The 22,829-nt window shown below is 44.2% G+C and overlaps 1 protein-coding gene and 2 non-coding genes across 3 annotated transcripts; all 3 read left to right on the top strand.

Moving 5' to 3' along the window:
* Positions 1–4,626: 4,626 nt before the first annotated feature.
* RPL3 (ribosomal protein L3) lies at positions 4,627–22,086 on the top strand. The gene is made up of 10 exons (XM_068252111.1): positions 4,627–4,701; positions 5,537–5,729; positions 7,584–7,752; positions 9,891–10,026; positions 14,781–14,967; positions 16,396–16,556; positions 18,294–18,395; positions 20,064–20,159; positions 21,719–21,838; positions 21,972–22,086. The coding sequence occupies exons 1-10, from the start codon at positions 4,699–4,701 to the stop codon at positions 22,014–22,016; spliced, it is 1,212 nt and encodes a 403-aa protein (XP_068108212.1). The 5' UTR covers positions 4,627–4,698; the 3' UTR covers positions 22,017–22,086.
* LOC137533746 (small nucleolar RNA U83B) lies at positions 16,232–16,325 on the top strand. The gene has a single exon (XR_011024210.1). It is a non-coding gene; the product is annotated as a small nucleolar RNA U83B (small nucleolar RNA).
* LOC137533747 (small nucleolar RNA U83B) lies at positions 19,377–19,469 on the top strand. The gene has a single exon (XR_011024211.1). It is a non-coding gene; the product is annotated as a small nucleolar RNA U83B (small nucleolar RNA).
* Positions 22,087–22,829: the final 743 nt, after the last annotated feature.

Below are 22,829 nucleotides of genomic sequence, written 5' to 3'. Positions count from 1 at the left end.
TCTTACTAACTTGTATATATATATATCTTATCTAAAGTTTAGATAGTTCATACAGCAAATCTAGCTGAAAACAGCTTTAATATAATATGATTATTTCTGCCTGTGATACAATGACAGCAGCCATGTTGTTTGTAAACATTACACAGAGGCAGGCTTATCTGCATCTTCAGCAAAAAAACCTAATCCCTCCTCCCCTCTGCCTCTGAAATCTCTGGCTAGTAACACCTCCCCCTCCTCCTGCCCAGACTGAGCTCCCATCAGCCCTTGCTACTGTCTGAAAGTCCCTTGGCTCTCTGAAAACCTGTGGGTGTGGCTTGTTTAGTTCATAAGCAATTAAGGGTATTAAAACAAAACAAAAAAGTATTTGGCTTGAGGAATGCCCTATAAACAATAGGAAAGGAACACAATTATGCAATGAGTTAAAGTTCATCTCGGATCGACTTTAACATGTTAATCGCGGTGCTCCTTTCCCACCGGTGCCATTCATATTAGGGCTTTTACACTTCACAGCTTCCGAATTTGCTGTGATTTTACATACGATTCCGATTTCAATTTTTGATGCGATTAAAAAAAAAGTCCTGCATGCTGTGTTTTCCTCTTGTGTTGCTGCTAGTATCCAGGAATTGCGAATTGCAATGTAAGGCCCTTTTTCCACTAGTTGCGATCCACTTGAGAAAGCCATTTTGCCGGTTGCTTGAGCACCATGAGTTATGGTGCTCACTTCCCATTAGTGCACACCGTTTTTTTCCAGCACGCAATCATCAGCTTGCGCGATTCTTGCTGCGATTGCACTCCGTTCCCGATGGCTATACAGTGAGTGGGAAAAGCAGCCTGCGCAATCACAAATGCTTGTTGTGGAAAAGGTCCGTTAAAGAAGCCCTCTCGATGATTCAAGAAAGAGCTGCCTGCATTTGGTGTACATTCGTTTTCGCAACTCGCAACTTATAGCAATTTGGAGGGAGAAGTAATTTGGGGTCTGGCACCCGAATTACACTGCTGCGTGGCCATAGACATGATAACATTATGTCTATGACGCCACCCATGTCAGCGCAGTGTGGGGAAAAGCGCGAGCCGAAATGACCTGCCTCGATTTTTTTTGTGCGCTTGAGATTTGCCTCTATTGGTTTTTTAAAGCGGGATTGTCACCACAAAAATCAAATTTCAACAGCAACGGGTCTGAGTATATTAATTGATGAAGATGCTAATCCTGCATTCAAAACTTTCAAAACTTTTTCTGCTGTTATGGTTTGGAGTTATCACATACCTTAGGAGCACTGGCCCTTTAATTGCCATTGCCATTGGCTGGCAAAACAGTTGCATGCTGGGGGGGCTTTTTATCTATAATATATTCCTCCTCTTCCCTTTATTTCCCCCTCCTTCTAATGGCATAAGACAGTGCACTTCTTAGTATAGATCTCTCAGTGGGAGTGTCTGAAGACTCAGGGAGGAGGGCGGGAAACAAATACACAATTAGCAAGAGGAGAAAAAAAGAGTGAGGGAGGAAATGATGTCAGGATTAGCTTCATTCAAAGATAACCAAAATGGAAACTGTTCAAAATAGGATTCTCTGCTTTTCCTTTATAAAATTCACAGGAATCATAATGTGGACAGTGCAATACATCTGTTACGTAAGTAGAACTAGTATTTATCTACTTACAGTGGTTTGCAAAAGTATTCAGCCCCCTGAGTCAATACTTTGTAGAACCACCTTTTGCTGCAATTAGAGCTGCCAGTCTTTTAGGGTACGTCTCTACCAGCTTTGCACATCTAGAGACTGAAATCCTTGCCCATTCTTCTTTGCAAAACAGCTCCAGCTCAGTCAGAATAGATGGACAGTGTTTGTGAACAGCAGTTTTCAGTTCTTGCCACAGATTCTCAATTGGATTTAGATCTGGACTTTGACTGGGCCATTCCAACACATGAATATGTTTTGTTTTAAACCATTCCATTGTTGCCCTGGCTTTATGTTTAGGGTCGTTGTCCCGCTGGAGGGTGAACCTCCGCCCCAGTCTCAAGTCTTTTGCAGACTACAAGAGGTTTTCTTCCAAGATTGCCCTGTATTTGGCTCCATCCATCTTCCCATCATCTCTGACCAGCTTCCCTGTTCCTGCTGAAGAGAAGCACCCCCTGAGCATAATGCTGCCACTACCATATTTGACAGTGGGGATGGTGTGTTCAGAGTGATGTGCAGTGTTAGTTTTCCGCCACACATAGCATTTTGCATTTTGGCCAAAAAGTTCCATTTTGGTCTCATCTGACATCTTTGGACTTCATGGTGTTTTTGCTTCCAATATTTTCTTAGACAACCTCTGAGGCCGTCACAGAGCAGCTGTATTTGTACTGACATTATATTACACACAGGTACCCTCTATGTAGTCATTAGCACTCATCAGGCAATGTCTATGGGCAACTGACTGCACTCAGACCAAAGGGGGCTGAATAATTATGCACACCCCACTTTGCAGTTACTTATTTGTAAAAAAATGTTTGGAATCATGTATGATTTTCGTTCCACTTCTCACGTTTACACCACTTTGTGTTGGTCTTTCATGTGGAATTCCAATAAAATTGATTCATGTTTGTGGCAGTAATGTGACAAAATTTGGAAAACTTCAAGGGGGCCGAATACTTTTGCAAACCACTGTATATATGTTTTTTTTTATTTCTAGGTTAGCATGGGTGTCACTTGTTCTTAAAGGGAACCATAGATGAACAGCAAAAAGATGTTATACATACCTGGGGGTTCCTCCAGCCCCATACGTTCTTATCGATCCCACGCCGCCATCCTCCTCTGCCCGCAGCTACTAGAACCGGCTCCCCGCTGTTCCATCAGTCGGAGCCAGTCTAAGCGTAAAGGAAGTGCGCTGTTTGCATATCTCTGCAGCAGTCGCTGGAGAGATACGTAGAGGGCGCACTTCTGCGTAGCCCGGCTCCGATGACGCCAGTGGCGGGTGCCGGGTCTCATAGCTGCGGGCAGCGGAGGACGGCGGCGTGAGATCGATCAGAGCGTATTTGGGCCGGAGGAAGCCCCAGAAATGTAAAAAAGCTTTTTCATTTTCCCGTCTAGGTTCATCTCTGGTTCCCTTTAAATAGCTGCCAAAAATCAAAAGATGCACTTGCTATAATTGAAGAAAATCGCAGCACTTTTGGCGAATGCAATTTTTGCTGCTGAAAGGAGGGTTTCATGTGAGGAGTGTAGATTAGTGTTGTCCGGATCATGAACGATTTGGATCTTTATCCGAATCTATTTTGTGAGTCTAATCATCCGAATAATTAAAATGAGTGATTCGGATCGAAAAAGGGGCGGGGCCAGGAGCAACACGCCCCCTCTCAGCGGGCAGCGGGGTCCTGGAAGCAGAGCAGAGATATGGATCGCTCTGTTGGAGGGGAGCCAGCCTTGCAGGGACAGGTAGATGAGAGAGAGGGGACATGGGTGCCACTGCCAGATATGTGTAGAGCACACATACTGGCTGTAATGTGCTGCTCATTATAGGCTCCCTGTTCCGTAGTTGTGCACAGTGAACACATTGGAAACTTTTGGCTCAGCTCAGTAACTTTGCAGGCACTGTGATTGCAGCACAATATGATCCTCCTGCACTGCTCTAAACAGCTGCCCTTCACTTCTGGGAATGCTTTGGGGAATGCTTTCTTTTACTGTGCTATGTTTGCATTCAAAGTATACAGATGAACATATAGGTGAAATATATGTAAAGCATATGATTGCAGCATGTGGGTAATGTGTGCAAACAAGCATTTCTGCTCTCTGCTCGTCCCTCCTCCCTTCTCTGTCCACTCCCTGCCCTCTGTCCACCATCTCCCCTTCTCTGTGTGTCCACCCCCCTCCCCTTCTCCTGTCCTGCTAGTCATTTCACCCCCCGAATGCTTCCGTAGTAAAATGATCCGAGATTCGGATCAAAGATCCGGATCTCTTCAATGATCCGATTCGAATCATCCGGATCATTGAAAAGATCCGAACTTCCCATCTCTAGTGTAGATTGAAGGAGGGATAATGACAGATACCCTCTTTCCCTGAAAATAAGACCTACCCTGAAAATAAGCCCTAGCTGGAATTTTGAGCATATTGGAAATATAAGCCCTACCCCGAAAATAAGCCCTAGCGAAAGTTAAAGAGGAGGAAGAGGCAGCCAGTAAATGGGGACACAGTGGTGCAGTGCCAATCGGGCACCGATCCTGTCATCCCAGCACAGAGCAGGTTATCAGTTGTGTGCAGAGATGACAGGGCAGGTGCCTGATCAGTACAGTAGCATACTTGCAAATCCATGAACATGACAGTACAAAGGAACAGTAAATGTTCTGCTGAGAGACACTTCCTAATAGAAATAGAAGCCATCCCCTGAAAATAAGCCCTAGCACATCTTATAGAGCAAAAATTAATATAAGACACTGTCTTGTATGTACAGCAGGATAATCACAAGGAAAGTTAGGGTGGAGAACAGAAGGACAGGAGGTTGTGTTGGTAAATGGAGGACAGCTGCTATCTAGCTGCTTCTATATGACTGTCATTCCATTATAGCCCAGCACTGCAGGATGTGGACAGCTCTACTGCTGCTCTGCTCTGCTCTACTAAATAAAGTTATTCCGCTGAAAAAAAGCGTGAGGGCGGAGTGTGAGGGGGAGTCTATAAGTAGCGGTGACGTCGCTTCCTCTTCCTCTTTCTCAGTCCGGTCAGGAGGCGACATGGTGAGTGAGGGTGGGGGGCCGGTACAATCGGTGTGATATTCTCGCCATCCCCGCCCGTGTGGCCGCAGTCTCCGGTGCGGGGCTCGGGCAGGGCTGTGCCGGGGGGATGCGCGCTGTATTTCCCGGCTGTGGATGAGGGGAGGCCGGGCTGAGGTCCGGGACGTGGCGGCCGGGCAGTGGCTGCGGGGAAGCTGCTCAGCCTCTGCCAGTAGTCAGTCTTGCCACAGTATAGATCTGACTGCAAACTTTTTTCTATTAGTTAAACGCAAACCTAAAGTTAGGACACGGCTTACTGACTTCCCTATGGAGAGGCAAGGCCTGGCATGCCATAAAGACAATGGGCTCTATTCACACTGTTTGCTGAACTTCAATTTTTTTTTGGGGACAAGTTTTTTATGCCACTATTTTTCCGCATGTTTACTATGTAATGTATATTTCCCAATTTTTTTTTACGCATTGTTCCCGCATGCGGGAAACATGCGGAACATTTTAGTGACTGGAAAAAATGCGGAAATTATCTCTGGCGGTAATATGGTGGTAAAAAATCTCTTACCACATGTGATTGTGAATAGAGCCCAATACCATAGAGCCCTCCTGGTGTTCCATTTCACTATACCCGTCAAAAAAAGCATATAAATGCTACTGAGCATGTGCAAAGCTATGCTGCAAATTAACCTCATAATAACCACCAGCAGTGTTAAGTGTCAGTACAATATACTCTGTACAGTGCTGCTATAGATGTTGGTGCTGTATAAATATTGGCTAAAAATAACATTAGTATCATTATTGTGTTCAATTATTGGGGAAAATTTCCGTGTTTGTTTCTGTCCTGCAGTCTCACCGAAAGTTCTCAGCTCCCAGGCATGGCTCCTTGGGATTCCTCCCGCGCAAGCGAAGCAAGAGACATAGGGGCAAGGTCAAGAGCTTCCCCAAGGATGACCCCAGCAAGCCCATCCATCTCACAGCCTTCCTGGGCTACAAAGCTGGCATGACCCACATCGTGAGGGACGTCGACAGGCCTGGCTCAAGTAAGTGTATAACTGCTGTGACATCTGTAAAGTGGAAGTATGTGCAGCTATGCATGTAGCCGTACCATTCCCTTGTATCTTAGTGCTCTCCAGCAGTATATGGCTTACCATACGTTTCATTGAGTCCTCTTCCTACTAGGGACTGCCATGTGGGATGTGCTTTCTCAGGAGGCCAAAGTCCTCTCGCAAAAATGCAGCTTTTGACTGCCAAGATAAGACTTAGATACTTAAAGAACAAGTGACACCCATGCTAACCTAGAAATAAAACACACATAAGTAGATAAATACTACTTCTACTTGCATAACAGATGTATTGTGTTATCCACATGATTCCTGTGAATTTTATAAAGGAAAAGCAGAAAATCCTATTCTAGGCAGTGGCCATCTTGCCAAGATAATGCTGACATCATATCCTCCCTGACTCTTGTTTTCCCCTCCCTTCTCTTGCTCATTGTGTATTAGCTGCCCTCCTCCCAGTCTTCACACTCCCACTGAGGTGTATACTAGGAACTGCACTGTCTTATCCTCCAATCACTGAGTCACCTCAGCCTTGCTTGTAAGCACAAGTGATCAGAGGGTGTTTCTGATAAGCAGCTAGGCAGGGAAATGGAAGAGGAAAATATAGATAAAAAGAACTCCCAGCATTCAACTTTTTGGCACTAGGGCCAATGCTCCTAAAGTATAAAAGACAAATTCCTTGTAGGTGCAAACTTTCTTGGCGAAATAAAAATTGATTCTGATAACTTCAAAACCATAACCGCAGAAAGTTTTGCACGTTTTGAATGCAGGATTAGCATCTTTATCACTTCATACACTCAGACCAGTTGCTGTTAAAATTTGATTTTTATGGTGACAATCCCACTTTAAAGGAGTTCTGTGGAGGGGTTAAGACAAAATCCGACACTTGGCTTTTATCGGCCCCCTGTAGCGGTATTGTTCCACGCCATCCTTTTCCCTCTTATGGGTCTAATTAAATGTTTATCCAGATTATAAATGGAATTCTGTAAGCTAGGATGATCAATAAGCAGCGAATAAGTTGATGATCCAGTTTCTTGGCAGTCTATTATATCTTGTTACACATGTAAGACTGTAGATGGGTAGGGTCTCTGTCAATCTGCATAGGGTACATCATAAAGTGGTTACAAATGATGAAACATTCTCGACGGGCGGACTGATAGACGGCCTATGGCTGCCTCTGCTGAGTGTCGAGTTCTGACTGTGACCATTATAAGTATAGTGTAACATTGGTGAGCTTTTATGTGCATCAGTTAGCTGACCTCACCAACAGATACTTCTATTAAAATTCTGGCTGTAGATTTTACTTTTCATTAAAGCAGGCCTGAACTCAAAACTTCCTCTCTGCTCTAAAAATCTTGCAATAAGTCTGCAGTGTTTTCTTGATCTCGTAGAAGCAGACATAGGGATAACATCCTGTGTTTACAGTTAGGGGTACTTATCCGTTAGCCGGGCGCATCCGGCAGGTGGCGCTAATTACTATTCCCCCTCCAGGCCGACATGGATAGTTGGGAAAGATGTAACTCTGGTGGAGTTTTGTCGCCACCTAGAGGATGCGCCCGGCTAACGGATAAGTACCCAGTTAGCTGCTCTGCTGAGGCGGGCAGCTGAGAGATCAAATTGCACTTAGTCACAGATGAGGGTGAATTAGACAGGCAAAACTTTGTATCTATACAGGGTGCATTTCTATGTTTGCCTTCTGTCCTGTGCAGGAGTTCAGGTCCACTTTCAGTGCCATAAACCTTTTATCAGAAGATAGGTGTAAGAGCAGTTCATGTCTTTGTTGAATGCCAGGCTAGTTCATGTAAGACAGTTAATGTTTCTGGTCTTATTTCTCAGAGGTGAATAAGAAGGAAGTGGTGGAGGCCGTGACCGTTGTGGAGACGCCCCCCATGGTCATTGTTGGTATTGTGGGCTACGTCCAGACTCCACGGGGGCTTAGGAGCTTCAAGACCATCTTTGCTGAACACATCAGTGATGAATGCAAGAGGCGGTTCTACAAGAACTGGTAAGTGGCAGTCAGAGGGTATCCAGACAAACAGGGAGAATACACAGTAGTTATTACAAGTTACATATTAGTATTTCGGAGAGGCGTCATAGTGACACTATAACAGCAGACATGACTGGTCATTATTTCCTATGTGTCCGTCATGCACACGCAGTATCAGCAGGTTTTGTACTGATAGTGCGCTCTCCCCAGCACACAGGAAGGAAGTTAGTGAGCTCTCCCCAGCACACAGGAAGGAAGTTGGTTAGCTCTCCCCGGCACACAGGAAGTCACAGGGTCGGAGGTGTGGTCTAGAGCGCCAGCATGGAGTGTAATAAGGGGACAGGGGAAAGACATTAAAGGGGACCATCGGTGAAAACATTCATATGCCAGAGCCAGTTATATGATCCTCTGTCACACTGCTACAGATTGGCGTTGGTAGGATTAATACTTGGCCAGCTCGTTTGTAATTCACTACATGCCAGAAACTCTGCACCTCATTCTGCAAGACAACCATTTTTCCCTGTAGTGTTCTGAAGCTCTGTGGCCACCCCCACGTGTTGTCACGGCCCGCCCCCACGTGTTGTCACGGCCCGCCCCCTGCTGAGCAGGGAGTGGTCCGCAACAGGTGGTGGCCACAGATTTTCTAAAGAAAAAAAATCAACCGTGGTGGTTTTGCCAAGGACAGGCAGAATTTCTGACATCGATTACTGGTGGGTTATTAACCCTGGCAGTGGTATGCCAGACCCTTACATTGTAGGCTCTGCATTTTTCACTCTCGATCCCCTTTAATATTGGGCGTAGTAGTGTCAGCACCAAATTGTCTTGTTACGCAGCTAAAATACAGTTTATTTTGCACCCTAAAGGCTCATACACACGCTCAACAAGTATATTCAATGCACAATTAAACAACTTGAAGTTTGACAAATTATGTCAAAGCGTTATAACAGATAAAAGGCTACCAACAGATAAGACGCAGCTCAAGTCAATCCTGAGTTGTGTCCAACATGGCAATGTGTACAGAAGTCTACTATGACTTTAGTTTTTTCAATGAATTCAATTACTAACTAGAACATATTAGTTGTTCACCAGTTGAGTAACAATATGTAGTTGTTCGTCAATTTGTCTGTCAAGTCGTTCTGTGTGTAGAATAGTTGTTTGCCCACCAAGATGTAGCTTTCCAACTTTTTTAACCCCCTTGCCGGTTATCCCGAACACATTTCGGGGTAACCTGCGCAGGAGGATTTCTCAGGCCCCGCTGGGCCGATTTGCATAATTTTTTTTTTCCTACACGCAGCTAGCACTTTGCTAGCTGCGTGTAGTACGCGCTCGCCGCCGATTCGCCGCTACCCGCCGAGCCGCCCCAGACCCCTGCGCAGCCTGGCCGATGGCGCCCGGGGAAGCCCTGCAGGAAATCCCGTTCTCAATGGGATTTCCTGCATACTCTGATCGCCAAAGGCGATCGGAGTGGGTGCGGGGATGCCGCCGCTCAGCGGCTATCATGTAGCGAGCCCTGGGCTCGCTACATGATTTAAAAATTTTTTTTTTAAAAAAAGTGCGGCGCTGCCTCCTTGCCGGATTTTTTAGAACGGCAAGGAGGTTAATCGTAGTTTGTAAAGTGGTTTATAGTAGGACTTTAGTTGAGCGTGTGTATGTGGCTTAAGACTTGCAATCCCATCCCTTGGCTGCTGTTTTATAAGCGCTTAGGTCTTCTCTAGCTCCCCCCTGCTTCTCCCTGGAGTTTACCACTCTGCAAAGAGGGGTGTTACCATAACATTACCATTCTCACACTTTACCTTCCCTGTCAGAACATCAATTGGGCTAGCTCCATTGGGAGCACAGCTTTAAAATGTTGACATAAAGCACTATTTATGCGAACATGTGCCTGGCCACACCTACTAGGAATTGTACATGCTTCGTATGAGTTGTATTTTCTTCTGTCTGAATCTGTATTAAATGTGGCTGGAATGAACATTGGCAGCTCCTCTCAGCTCGGGCCCCGGCCTCTGCCTGATGAGCTCCAGGCTCCGCTTGCTGGCTGAAAACCTCCTTGGAAGTCACGCAATGAGCCAAACTCTGGACATGGTCTGACTCCTTCCGCTCAGTCCTCCCGGGGCTTGATGAAGGGTCAATCCAACTCTCCTGCTCTGCCGTTAAAGGTATAAATCCAAGAAGAAGGCCTTCACCAAGTACTGCAAGAAGTGGCAAGATGACGAAGGCAAGAAGCAGCTGGAGAAGGACTTTGCCAGCATGAAGAAGTACTGCCAGGTCGTCCGAGTCATCGCACACACTCAGGTAATAATAATGTCCGGTCATCGAGCACACGCGGGTAAAAATACTGTCCAGTCATTCCCATAATCTCCGACCTATGTGCTGCTTGCTGCTCTGCGTTTGGCAACTTCGGCTCACACAAATAACTGACAAGCTGAGTGTCAGATCTGTGTAACAGGAAGTGGCATCCTTAGCTGGAATGGCACTCCCTCTGTATGCCCATTCCAGTCTCTGGATCGCTTCTTCCCAGCCTCCAGTAGTTTACAGGAGTCCGGAGATGATACTCTGTAATCTTGTATTACTTGGATGAGCTTACAAGCACAGCTGTCTACAAGCACAAAAAGTGCACAAGAGGCCATACTGTGTATGTACGGAGCGCGGGTGTTTGCATGCTGTAACCTGGAAGTACTTCTGGGGGTCACGGCCATTATACAGAAATTTCCAAACTCAACTGTGAAAGGCGCAGCGGACATCAGTGCTTAGGGGCACATAGTGATCCGGAGCGAGATCTGTATCAGGTAGTGTTTTTTTATTCTGTAAATCCACCTTGGGTTTACTTTAAAGCAGAATTTGGCATGTAATGTAAATTAAAAAATTTTCTCAACTACTTATATCCCTTATAGTTATCCTACTTGCCTTTTCCCCAAGGTATTGACTTTTAGGGCGTCAGAATGCATTTCATCAATTGTGATTAAGTGGCTTCCTTATTCGGTCAGAGCTGAAGTGATGCATTTTGGGAGTACCTCCTTGTAAAGCGGAATATTTTCCAATACCTGTTCTAAGAAAGGCAACATTGTATTTGACTATTTTTACAGCTTGTCAATTATAACGGAATAAAGTGTCAGCTTACAGTAGGTGTAGGTGGTTAGGGTCACAATCCATCTAGGTAGATCACCTGACAGTGGTTACAGATGATGAAACATTCTCGACGGGCGGACTGATAGGCGGCCTATGGCTGCCTCTGCTGAGTGTCGAGTTCTGATCGTAACCATTCAACCTGCAGTGTTAGTGTTTTATCTTTAAACAAGACAGATGACTTCACAGTGGATTCAACTGATTTTCTTCACATGGAACTGAATGAGGGTGATTGAAGTGGGGGATTCTGTGATCTTGTGCATTATAGGTCAACTTTAAATTCCCATACCATGTTTCAGTAGTGAACGCAAATATTTTTAAAGTGTACCTGAGCCAGTCTCAGGTTTTATTCTTACCTGGGGCTTCCTCCAGCCCCCTTGAGGCTGCTCCTGTCCTCTGCTGGACGGCCCAGTACTCCGGCTGAGTTGCGCTTCGTTGTGCATGCGTGACTACTACGCAGGTGCAGAACGCTCCCGTACATGGTAGCGTGACGGGTGGTGGCTGGGATGCGTATGCACGACAAAGCGCGGCTTGGCCGGTTTACCGGGACATCCAGCTGGGAACCGGGCTGGCCTGGGGAAACATCTGGATGCTAGTGAATTAACCAGCTGCCAACTGATCAGAAGCAGCTGGCTGTTATAGGCTTTTTATCCCTGTCAGAATATTTTGCTCATCACTGTGTGCCAAGACTAGATGTTGATTATCTAGCCTTGTTTCAAGGCGCGGTGGTGAGATGTTGCACTCCCTAATGGTTTAAAGAGACACTGAAGCGAAAAAAAAATGATATAATGAATTGGTTGTGTACTATGAATAATTACTAGAAGTTTAGCAGCAAAGAAAATATTCTCATATTTTTATTTTCAGGTATATAGTGTTTTTTCTAACATTGCATCATTCTCTAATATGTGCAGATTACACAACACTCAGCATTCAAAATGATTCTTCCAGAGCAGTCTGTGAACTAATGACCTCTCCTCTGGCAGAGAAAAAGTAAATAGTTCAATAACACTTGAGATAAAAGTCAGATAACAGCCCTCCCAGAGCTTAATTGCTTTTTTGCATAGAGATAACTGGAGTTTCTTAACTCTTCCTGTGCTGGAAACCATTAGACTGATGTATCTGATCTTAATGTTCTATTTCTTAGCTGTACTACACATACAAATCATATCATCATTTTTTTTTCCACTTCAGTGTCTTTAAGCCTCGGTCTCTCGGAGTGCTTCAGTGGATATAGGATGATGCATCCCACCTCAGTCATAAACCCTGACCCTTCCTTCAAATTACTTTATTTGAAGAAAACATCCAAAATGCCTTTCAGGACCACGCCCGGTCCCTTTATCAAGGCAGAACTTGCTTAATTGCAACAATGTCTGCTGCTCGCAAGCTGCACATCACACTAGTGAGTGCATTGAGGTCATCTCAACCTGGACAGCTAATTGTCCATAATGTTTTTGAGCGGCTGACCTATATTACATACAGTGGAGGAAATAATTATTTGACCCCTCACTGATTTTGTAAGTTTGTCCAATGACAAAAGAAATAAAGTCTCAGAACAGTATCATTTCAATGGTAGGTTTATTTTAACAGTGGCAGATAGCACATCAAAAGGAAAATCGAAAAAATAACCCTAAATAAAAGATAGCAACTGTTTTGCATTTCATTGAGTGAAATAAGTTTTTGAACCCCTACCAACCATTGAGTTCTGGCTCCCACAGAGTGGTTAGACACTTCTACTCAATTAGTCACCCTCATTAAGGACATCTGTCTTAACTAGTCACCTGTATAAGACACCTGTCCACAGAATCAATCAATCAATCAAGCAGACTCCAAACTCTCCAATATGGGAAAGACCAAAGAGCTGTCCAAGGATGTCAGAGACAAAATTGTAGACCTGCACAAGGCTGGAATGGGCTACAAAACCATTAGCAAGAAGCTGGGAGAGAAGGTGACAACTGTTGGTGCGATTGTTCGAAAATGGAAGGAGCACAAAATGACCATCAATGGACCTCGCTCTGGGGCTCCACGCAAGATCTCACCTCGTGGGGTGTCAATGGTTCTGAGAAAGGTGAAAAAGCATCCTAGAACTACACGGGAGGAGTTAGTGAATGACCTCAAATTAGCAGGGACCACAGTCACTAAGAAAACCATTGGAAACACAACACCGCAATGGATTAAAATCCTGCAGGGCTCGCAAGGTCCCCCTGCTCAAGAAGGCACATGTGCAGGCCCGTCTGAAGTTTGCCAATGAACACCTGAATGATTCTGTGAGTGACTGGGAGAAGGTGCTGTGGTCTGATGAGACCAAAATAGAGCTCTTTGGCATTAACTCAACTCGCTGTGTTTGGAGGAAGAAAAATGCTGCCTATGACCCCCAAAACACCGTCCCCACCATCAAGCATGGGGTGGAAACATTTTGCTTTGGGGGTGTTTTTCTGCTAAGGGCACAGGACAACTTAATCATATTAACGGGAAAATGGACGGAGCCATGTATCGTGACATCCTGAACGACAACCTCCTTCCCTCTGCCAGGAAACTGAAAATGGGTCGTGGATGGGTGTTCCAGCACGACAATGACCGAAAACATACAGCAAAGGCAACAAAGGAGTGGCTCAAGAAGAAGCACATTAAGGTCATGGAGTGGCCTAGTCAGTCTCCGGACCTTAATCCAATAGAAAACCTATGGAGGGAGCTCAAGCTCAGAGTTGCACAGAGACAGCCTCGAAACCTTAGGGATTTAGAGATGATCTGCAAAGAGGAGTGGACCAACATTCCTCCTAAAATGTGTGTAAACTTGGTCATCAATTACAAGAAACGTTTGACCTCTGTGCTTGCAAACGAGGGTTTTTCCACTAAGTATTAAGTCTTTTATTGTTAGAGGGTTCAAAAACTTATTTCACTCAATGAAATGCAAATCAGTTGCTATCTTTTATTTAAGGTTATTTTTTCGATTTTCCTTTTGATGTGCTATTTGCCACTGTTAAAATAAACCTACCATTGAAATGACTGTTCTGAGACTTCATTTCTTTGTCATTGGACAAACTTACAAAATCAGTGAGGGGTCAAATAATTATTTCCTCCACTGTATATATGCAAAACTGGGAAAGCGCTCACATCTGCATCCATCTATACTTAATGTACATAAAACATAATCATGTAAAGAAAAACATGAAATCACAGTAAAAGTCCCAAAAAGTCTGCTTTTATCCTTACTCACAACTTCACAATCTTCTCATGGGTTTTGTAGTAATCTAAAATACTCTTACCAGCACGTATGGCTGACTTAGTACAGATCAGCAAATAGGCAAAAAATCCTTGTGAACAAATCGCCTTCTTCCTAGATGCAACTCAACATATAAGGACATAGCGTAATCCTGCTTCCAGATATGACTTTCCACCACCAAACTGGCACACAGCGTGCACCACTCCCAGAAGGTTACAACTTGAAGTTATGGAAATGGCCTAAAAACTGAAAGGACAAGGCTACCATAGCGTAATTCCGTTTAGTAAGCATAAGACACATATTGCACTCACATGTATTTAAAATCAATGCGCATGTCAATGTTTGTAGGAAATCCTCACCACCGCTGCTCTGCTTAGCATCTCCACACACCGCACCTGACATACATTGTTCCTATTGAGCAAGTTCTGCGTTGATAAAGGCACCTTCCGTGGTCCCGAAACAATGGCTTTTTTGATTGTTGGCATAAAGATATATTTGAAGTGCCAGCTTTATGATTGATTTTTGTTCTTCAGCTGACAATTAGAATTAATGTTTGAGATGCTAAATGCACTGTTGGGCTTGGAGAACAGGTTTGGGAGACATTGCTCTGGAAAAAAGACCTAAAAACACTCCAGCGGTTTTGCTGTGAATGTTGGACTGAGCTGCCTTAAACTTAATTGCAACTGTGGGTTCTCTGTTCTAGATGCGTCTACTTCCTCTAAGACAGAAGAAATCCCATCTGATGGAGATCCAAGTTAACGGAGGTACCATCGCTGAAAAGGTGGACTGGGCCCGCGAGAAGCTGGAGCAGCAGGTCCAGGTGACCGGAGTGTTTGGTCAGGACGAGATGATTGATGTCATTGGAGTCACAAAGGGAAAGGGTTACAAAGGTGAGACTACTTCAATCATTGCATAGCTTTTTCAGAACGCTGGCATCCTCCTCCTCAGAAATGTTCCATATGTTCAAAAACCGGTGTGGCCAATCATGGGTGGAGCCTCATGTCAGAGTGCCAACCTTTAAGAACAACTTAACAGAAAGATTATTGTAAGGGGAAAAGTAAATCAATATATTGCAAAGGGAGAAGTTTAAAAAAAATCAAGAAATGATCGATATACACAAAATATTTGAATTGCCGTTATCGATAAAACCACTCACAATACGTTGGGCTATAAAAAGTTGAGTTTTTTTAATGTACAGGTAGTCCCCGGTTTACGAACGTCCGACTTACGAACGCCCGCCGCGATGACGTCATGCCACCGGGAACTACCTCTTCTCTGCCATTTTTAATGCAGAGTAAGCGCAGCGGAAGGTAGAGGACATCTCACATGATCCTTGGCGGTAGATGATCCCATCGTGCTGCCTGGAAGCTGCGCGGCCCATCCTCTCACTCCGTCCACTGTTCCCCGGCGGCTTCAAATGCGTCGCATAATGACGCATTAGCAGGCGCCGCGACTAGGGGGCTTCTCCTGATTGCGTCATTATGCGACGCATGTGAAGCCACCGGGAGGACAGTGGGCGGAGCGAGAGGACGGGCAGCGGAGCTTCCGGGCAGCACGATGGGACCTTCTACCCCCGAAGGATCAGGTGAGATGTCCTCTTATCTACCTTCCGCTGCACTTGCTCTGCATTAAAAACGGGGGCAAAGGGGGCTGTCCAGACTTAAGGACAGATTCAGGTTAAGAACGAGTCGACAGTCCCTATCTCGTTCGTTAACCGAGGACTACCTGTATATTAAATGAACAGAGGAAGATCTTTGGTAGATGGAAACGGTTATTTCCCACAATGCAATGAGGTTCACAATTGGGAAACTCACTGTGGGAGGGTTTTCACCACAATATCAGCCATACAGACCCCCTGATGTATTAGAGAAAAGGTAAAGATTTCTTGTGGGAAAGGGGATATCTGCTAATGATTGGGATGAAGTTCTATCCTTGGTCACAGTTCCTCTTTAGGACTGTAGTGACATATAGTAGAATGCACTAAAGAATGTAAATCTTTAGGAACTCTAATTTATAAATAAATACTATAAAAGGCCAATTTTATTCATTGCATTATTTTTGCTACAGTCGCTCTTCAATGTTAAGCCACTACTTATAAAAAGCAGAAGGGGGGGGGGGGGGGGGTATGGCTAGTCTCTTGTATGTCTTGCGTTGCCTGTTCGGTGATGAGGTCATGGAATAAGCACTGGGCACAGTGCCTGATCCTAACTGAGGAATAATTCCATGCTGCCTTCCTTCTGAGAACATGTTCTATTCAATAACAATGCATTTGTCCCTCCATACTCTGATGCTGATGCAGTGTCTTGTCCCCCCACCAGGTGTGACTAGCCGTTGGCACACAAAGAAGCTGCCACGTAAGACTCACAGGGGTCTGCGTAAGGTGGCTTGTATTGGAGCCTGGCATCCTGCCCGTGTGGCATTCTCCGTGGCACGTGCCGGACAGAAAGGATACCACCACCGTACTGAGATCAACAAGAAGGTAAGACAAACTTGCGGTTCTCTTTGGCAATGGAGACTAAACATATGAAGTTAAATACATTATGTAAATGAAGTGTCGAGACTCAGCAATGCTATAGATGTGTTGGCAGTTCAGAATGTTAAAAAATCTGTACTCTAAAATTCTTACAATAAAAAGCATACCGCTCTATTATGTTCTACTGGGCCCCTCTGTGCTGTTTCTGCCACTCCCTGCTGCAATCCTGGCTTGTAATTGCCAGTTTTAGGCAGTGTTTACAAACAAGACATGGCTGTTACCAGCTTGTGATAGGCTGAGAGGAGCTCACGCTGACTCACACAGAGCCTGCAGGGGGCGTGGAGGGTGTGTGTATAACTTCTATCCTATCACAAACAGAGCAGCACATTCCAGCTTGAGTGCCTGAGTCCTACAAAGACAGAAGAGAGATTAGATTATATAACTGAGATAATACAGCCACTGTGCAACTAGGAAAGTCTGAAGTAACACGCGCCACATTAGAACAGGTATATGAATTTATAGGATAGAAGAAATAAGGCTGAAAATTTTGTTAGTCTCTTTAAAGGGACTCCGAGCAGTGCAGAAACTATGGAAAGATGCATATCATTTTAAAGCTCTCTTTCTCCTCTTTCCAATGATATGTAAACCGCCGCCCTACGCCTTTTAGTTTTCGCTATTTTCGCAATTGAAATGGCCGCGATTTCAATCGCGAAAATAGAGAAAACTAAAGGCGTAGGGTGACGATTTAGGTGTCGCCAGAAAGAGGAGAAAGAGCTTTAAAATGATATCCATCTTTCCATAGTTACACTGTATTACACAGGGCGACTTTTTCTGCTGAATGCAGCTGCTGACTTTGAGAAAAAGTCGCCCTGTTTAATACAATGTAACTATGGAAAGATGGGTATCATTTTAAAGCTCTCTTTCTGACGACACCTAAATCGTCACCCTACGCCTTTTAGTTTTCTTTATTTTCGCGATCGAAGCCGCGGCAACTAAAAGGCTTAGGGCGGCGGTTTATATATCATTGGAAAGAGGAGAAAGAGAGCTTTAAAATTATATGCATCTTTCCATAGTTTCTGCACTGCTCGGAGTCCCTTTAAGCCCATTTTCTCAGTATTGGGGCTACATTCAAACTAATGCTGTTATTTCCTTATTCCTGTTGCTGGCTTAGCTGTAGAATGCCAGCAAAGATAGACATGGGTATGATGGGTAAAAAAAATGCGAGATCACATGACAATCTCGTGTAGTAGGTTTCTGATCAGTGTAATTTGCCTTCTTAAAACAGAAGGTATTTGCGATGATTCAGCTTAAAGTGAGCAACTGTGGTTTCCCATAATGCTTCACTACTGAATATGCAAATCTCAATTTCCAAGCTTATATCCACGACCGTTGTATAGCAAGTGTACAGCTTATACATTTTACCAGCCACATCCAACCCAACATGCAGACAGCCTGTTTCGGACGTTTGGTCTTACTGTCCCTCAGCTCACAATCTATAGCATTCCAATGTCAATATTGCAATTTTAAATGTTAGTTCATGTAAGGTTCACGGTGGCTTCTATACTTATGCAGGAGTAAACTGGATGTTATTCCTATAAATGTGTGTATGACAGTGTTGGCCTGTTTTCACCTGTCTTCCTCTGATTTGGGCGTTTGGTCCGGGTCATATTTGAATGTGTTTGTAACTAAAATAGATCGTTTTTTGGCAATTCTAATGCTTTACTCGTCTGCTCCTCTCCACAGATCTATAAAATTGGCCAAGGTTATCACTCAAAGGACGGCAAACTTGTCAAAAATAACGCTTCAACAGACTACGATCTGTCGGACAAGAGTATCAACCCTCTGGTAAGTGCAGTATCACAGAGTACTTTGTAGGGGGGAGAGAGTATCCAAGTACTTTGTAGGGGGGAGAGAGTATCCAAGTACTTTGTAGGGGGGAGAGAGTATCCAAGTACTTTGTAGGGGGGAGAGAGTATCCAAGTACTTTGTAGGGGGGAGAGAGTATCCAAGTACTTTGTAGGGGGGAGAGAGTATCCAAGTACTTTGTAGGGGGGAGAGAGTATCCAAGTACTTTGTAGGGGGGAGAGTATCCAAGTACTTTGTAGGGGGGAGAGTATCCAAGTACTTTGTAGGGGGGAGAGAGTATCCAAGTACTTTGTAGGGGGGAGAGAGTATCCAAGTACTTTGTAGGGGGGAGAGAGTATCCAAGTACTTTGTAGGGGGGAGAGAGTATCCAAGTACTTTGTAAGCAATCTGCATCTGTTGTGCATTCCCTGCAGATTATTTTAGCTGGGCAGCTTGATGAATTTCCCTGAGAATAGCACTGAACTAAAATAAAAGCCTCTGCAAGTCCAGTTCCCAAGTATCAGTTTTCAGTCAGTTCTCAATGTATTGCGCTCAGGGGTTGCAAAGTCAGAGGACAACCGTCGTAAATCGTTTGACTAGTGACTGCGCTATTTTCACTTGTGTAACCAGAGCGCAGCCTGGCCTGATTAATGTCTCCCTTTGTTTCGTCAGAGCAGTCCAGGCTGCAGCTTTTTATTTTATTTAAAAGGACAACCAGAGTGAGGGATATGGAGGCTGCCATATTTCCTTTTGTACAATACCAGTTGCCTGACAGTTGTGCTGATCCTCTGCTTCTAATACTTTTTAGCCATAGACCCTGAACAAGCATACAAAACAGAAATCTACCTTCTTAGAACAGAAGGCATTTGTAATTATTCAGGTTGGCGTGAGCTGAGGTATCTCACAATGCATCACTGCTGAATATGCAAATCATCCCTTAAAAGGCCAATGCGTGTGGCGAATGTGTGCATTAGGTAGCAGTGCGTCCTGTGATGATAAGATGGAATAAGTGCTGGGCACAGCTCCCGAAACACATGAGGAGTTATTCCATGCTGCCTTCCTTCTGAGGACAATCTGCTACTAGCTTCCACCAGCATTGGCCACTCCTCACATTATCTTTTGATGTGAAGAGATTAATAGAAAGATTCAGGCTTGGGTCGCACTGAATGCGAATTCGCGTCAGAACTGATAGCCCATGTAATTGAATGGGCTCATTCCCATCTACTCAATTTTGGCATGTGGGGAAAAAAACTTGTTGCCAGTTTTTGGACGCCGCACGCGCTCTTTTTTTGTCTACTGCTGTGGAAAAATGTTTCTGCCTGCAGGGAGAAATTGGCAGCGTTCCTAATAAGACTGCTTCTGAAATGACTACCAACAGAGGCGTGCAGAGCCCCCTAGAGACTAAATACACCCCTTGTATGCCCATATTCAGGCTCTGCACATCCATGCAGTAGGTCAATTAGATGCAGCCTGCCTTGGGAAGCGCTGCCACCTCCTCCTGCTGTATAGTAATGTTTCTGCCTGGCGTACTAAAGTACTCGCCTGTTTTCCAAGTGTGTCCCTGGTCTTCAGTACTGTATCTGATCCCTCCTGTACCTAGTTTGACTGGCATTTGCTTGTTTGCATGTAAACTTGCAGGAAGACTGAACATTACTTCTATCACTGTAGGGTGGCTTTGTGCACTATGGGGAAGTGAAGAATGACTTCATCATGCTGAAAGGATGTGTTATTGGGACCAAGAAGAGAGTTCTCACCCTGCGCAAGGTACGTGACATGTGCGAATGCCTGTGACAACCCTCCTGTTGTGGTGCTCACTTTCTTTTGACTTTTAGAAATACTGTATAATTTGGGGCATATTAATGTAATTTTGTTGAGTTTTAAAAGTTGAGAGCCAATTTGTAAAATGTTCAGTTTTTGCTGTACAAAATTAGATGCTTAACTACTTTCGCCTCGTCCAGGAGGCCATGTGCGCTCCCGCGGCCGATCGCGTGCATGCGAGCTCCCGGCCCGCGGTTCGTTAGCCAGGGAATCAGTGAATCAGGCTACGGTGCCCGAACACTGATTCCTCTCCCCTGCAGAAATAGTGACAGCTTCTTAAGGAAGCTTCACTTTTTCTGCTTCCTTCATCCCCCTACATCTAAGCGTACATGTTACGCTTAGAGTGACGTCATTGTAAACAAACTCATGGCTGCCATCCTGTGGCCAAAAAGTAAAACTACATCTAAATGTTATATAAAAATACACCTATATTTACAAAAAAATTTCCATCCAACCCTCCCAAAAATACCCACATAAAAGGTTTAATATAAAAAAATTACAATAAAAAAATATATTTACCGAAGGGTCTAAATTTTTTAAATCTGTAAAGATGAAATATAAATTTTTTTTTATTATAAGCTTGTAAATAGTGATGGATGCAAAACGGAAAAAATGCACTTATTTCCAAATAAAATATTGTCACCATACATTGTGATAGGGACAGAATTTAAACGGTGTAATAACGAGACAAACAGGCAAATACAATTTGTGGGTTTTAATTATGGAGGCATGTATTTTAAAACTGTAAAGGCCGAAAACTGAGAAATGAATTCCGTTTTTTATACTTCCTGTTAAAATGCATTTACAGTAAAGTGGCTCTTAGCAAAATGTACCCCCCCCCCCCCAAAGAAAGCCTAATTGGTCGTGGAAAAGACAAGATATAGATCAGTTCATTGTGATAAGTAGTGATAGTTATAGGCTAATGAATGGGAGGTGAACATTGCTTGGATGCATACAGTGAAAACGACTAAAGGCTGAAGTGGTTAAACTGAGGGAAGCCTCAGGAACCTATTGTCTTCCCTTCCTTCTCTGATGTCCCCTATTGCGGAGTGCAGCCCACTGAAGATTATCAGCAAGGCATAATCATATCTGGCCGTGCAGCTGTATCTTCAGCGTGGCTGCACAATAGCTGACCAAGCCCACCCGTGCGGGCAGTAAGCTCGAGCTGCGGGCTCCATTTTACTGTGCATGTGTCGGCTGGCTTGCGCGGCTACTGCACGGCCATGCTTCAGGAAGAGGAGCTGCATGACCCCGATGTGGAGGGAGTCAGCAATGGGGGTCAACAGAGTAGCGGGGGAAGCCTCAATAGGATCCTAAGGATTCCCTCTTTAGAGAAGTACCTGATTTTGATACCAAGCTTCATTCTCTACTGAAAGTCCTGTTTGAGGTACCTTAAAGAATAAAACTATAAACCGGATGCAGTCCTAAGCAGCGCTCTGGTCATTTGATGAAGTCGTGTAGTGCTGGGCTTGCTGCAGTTTCTCACACCCCTTTTCTCCCCACAGTCCCTGCTTGTGCAGACCAGCCGGCGTGCTTTGGAGAAGATCGATCTGAAATTCATCGACACCACCTCAAAGTTCGGCCACGGACGTTTCCAGACAGCGGAGGAAAAGAAGGCTTTTATGGTATGTAGCCCCTAGATGCTTAATACTGAGATACAATATTCTAGTGCAATATCAGTAAAGTTCTTCTAATTGTAAGATTGAATCTGTGCATCTAATGTACCTCACTAATGTTCACCCTTCCAATCTATAACAGGGACCACTCAAGAAAGACCGTCTGGCAAAGGAGGAGACTGCATAAGTCACAGATTGATCAGTTCCATCTGCCACCCGGCACTTTTCCATGTCTCAATAAAGACAAATGTAACAACTTTTATGTCATTGTCATGTTTTTAGTGTCACAACCATGGAACATTTTGCAAACCTTAAAGCGGAATATAACCCTGCATTTCAACTTTGCTCTAATAGATTTACAGCATATTATATACTACCATTTTTTTTTTACTAGAACAGCATTCAAAGGGTTAACACAGGCATTAGAAGCTTCCCTGCCTTCAGAGCTGGCCGCTTCCGAACTTTACATAATGTGATCTTGTTTAATTGTATCAAGTGAGAAATGTAAACAAAGCCTTCTCTCGCACTGCCGAGGCCCCTGAACAAAGTCAGACAAGCATAAATGCTTTCTGATAAGTTAGAGGATGAATAAAGCAGTTATAAATAAAATGCAAAGTCAGCTCTCAGAGTAAAATAAGTGTATTTAAGAAACGTATAAATTCTAAATGAATACTTATGCACAAAAGCAAATATGCTAACCGTATGGCATATAAAAAGTAGGAAAACCTGTTTTGATTATGTCAGGGTTTTATACCGCTTTAAATTGTAGAAAAAAAAATCTTTGATTACGAGTTTTAACCTTTTAATCCGATGTCAGACATTTTCAGCATAGGTTCAATCTCAGACATCATCCAACATCCAAGGAAAATGGCTGCAGCTAGGGGGCGCTGTTGCTGGATACAATCTGACAAAGCCTCTTTAAAGTGTTGGGGTAAGCCTGACGTTTGGAACGCCCCCATCCTCTGCACCACATAATTCAGATTTTACATTGGGTGCCCTT

The sequence above is a fragment of the Hyperolius riggenbachi genome, chromosome 9 (assembly GCF_040937935.1).
Source record: "Hyperolius riggenbachi isolate aHypRig1 chromosome 9, aHypRig1.pri, whole genome shotgun sequence".
In the NCBI taxonomy this organism is placed as follows: Eukaryota; Metazoa; Chordata; class Amphibia; order Anura; family Hyperoliidae; genus Hyperolius; species Hyperolius riggenbachi.
This window is presented reverse-complemented; position numbering and strand designations above follow the sequence as displayed.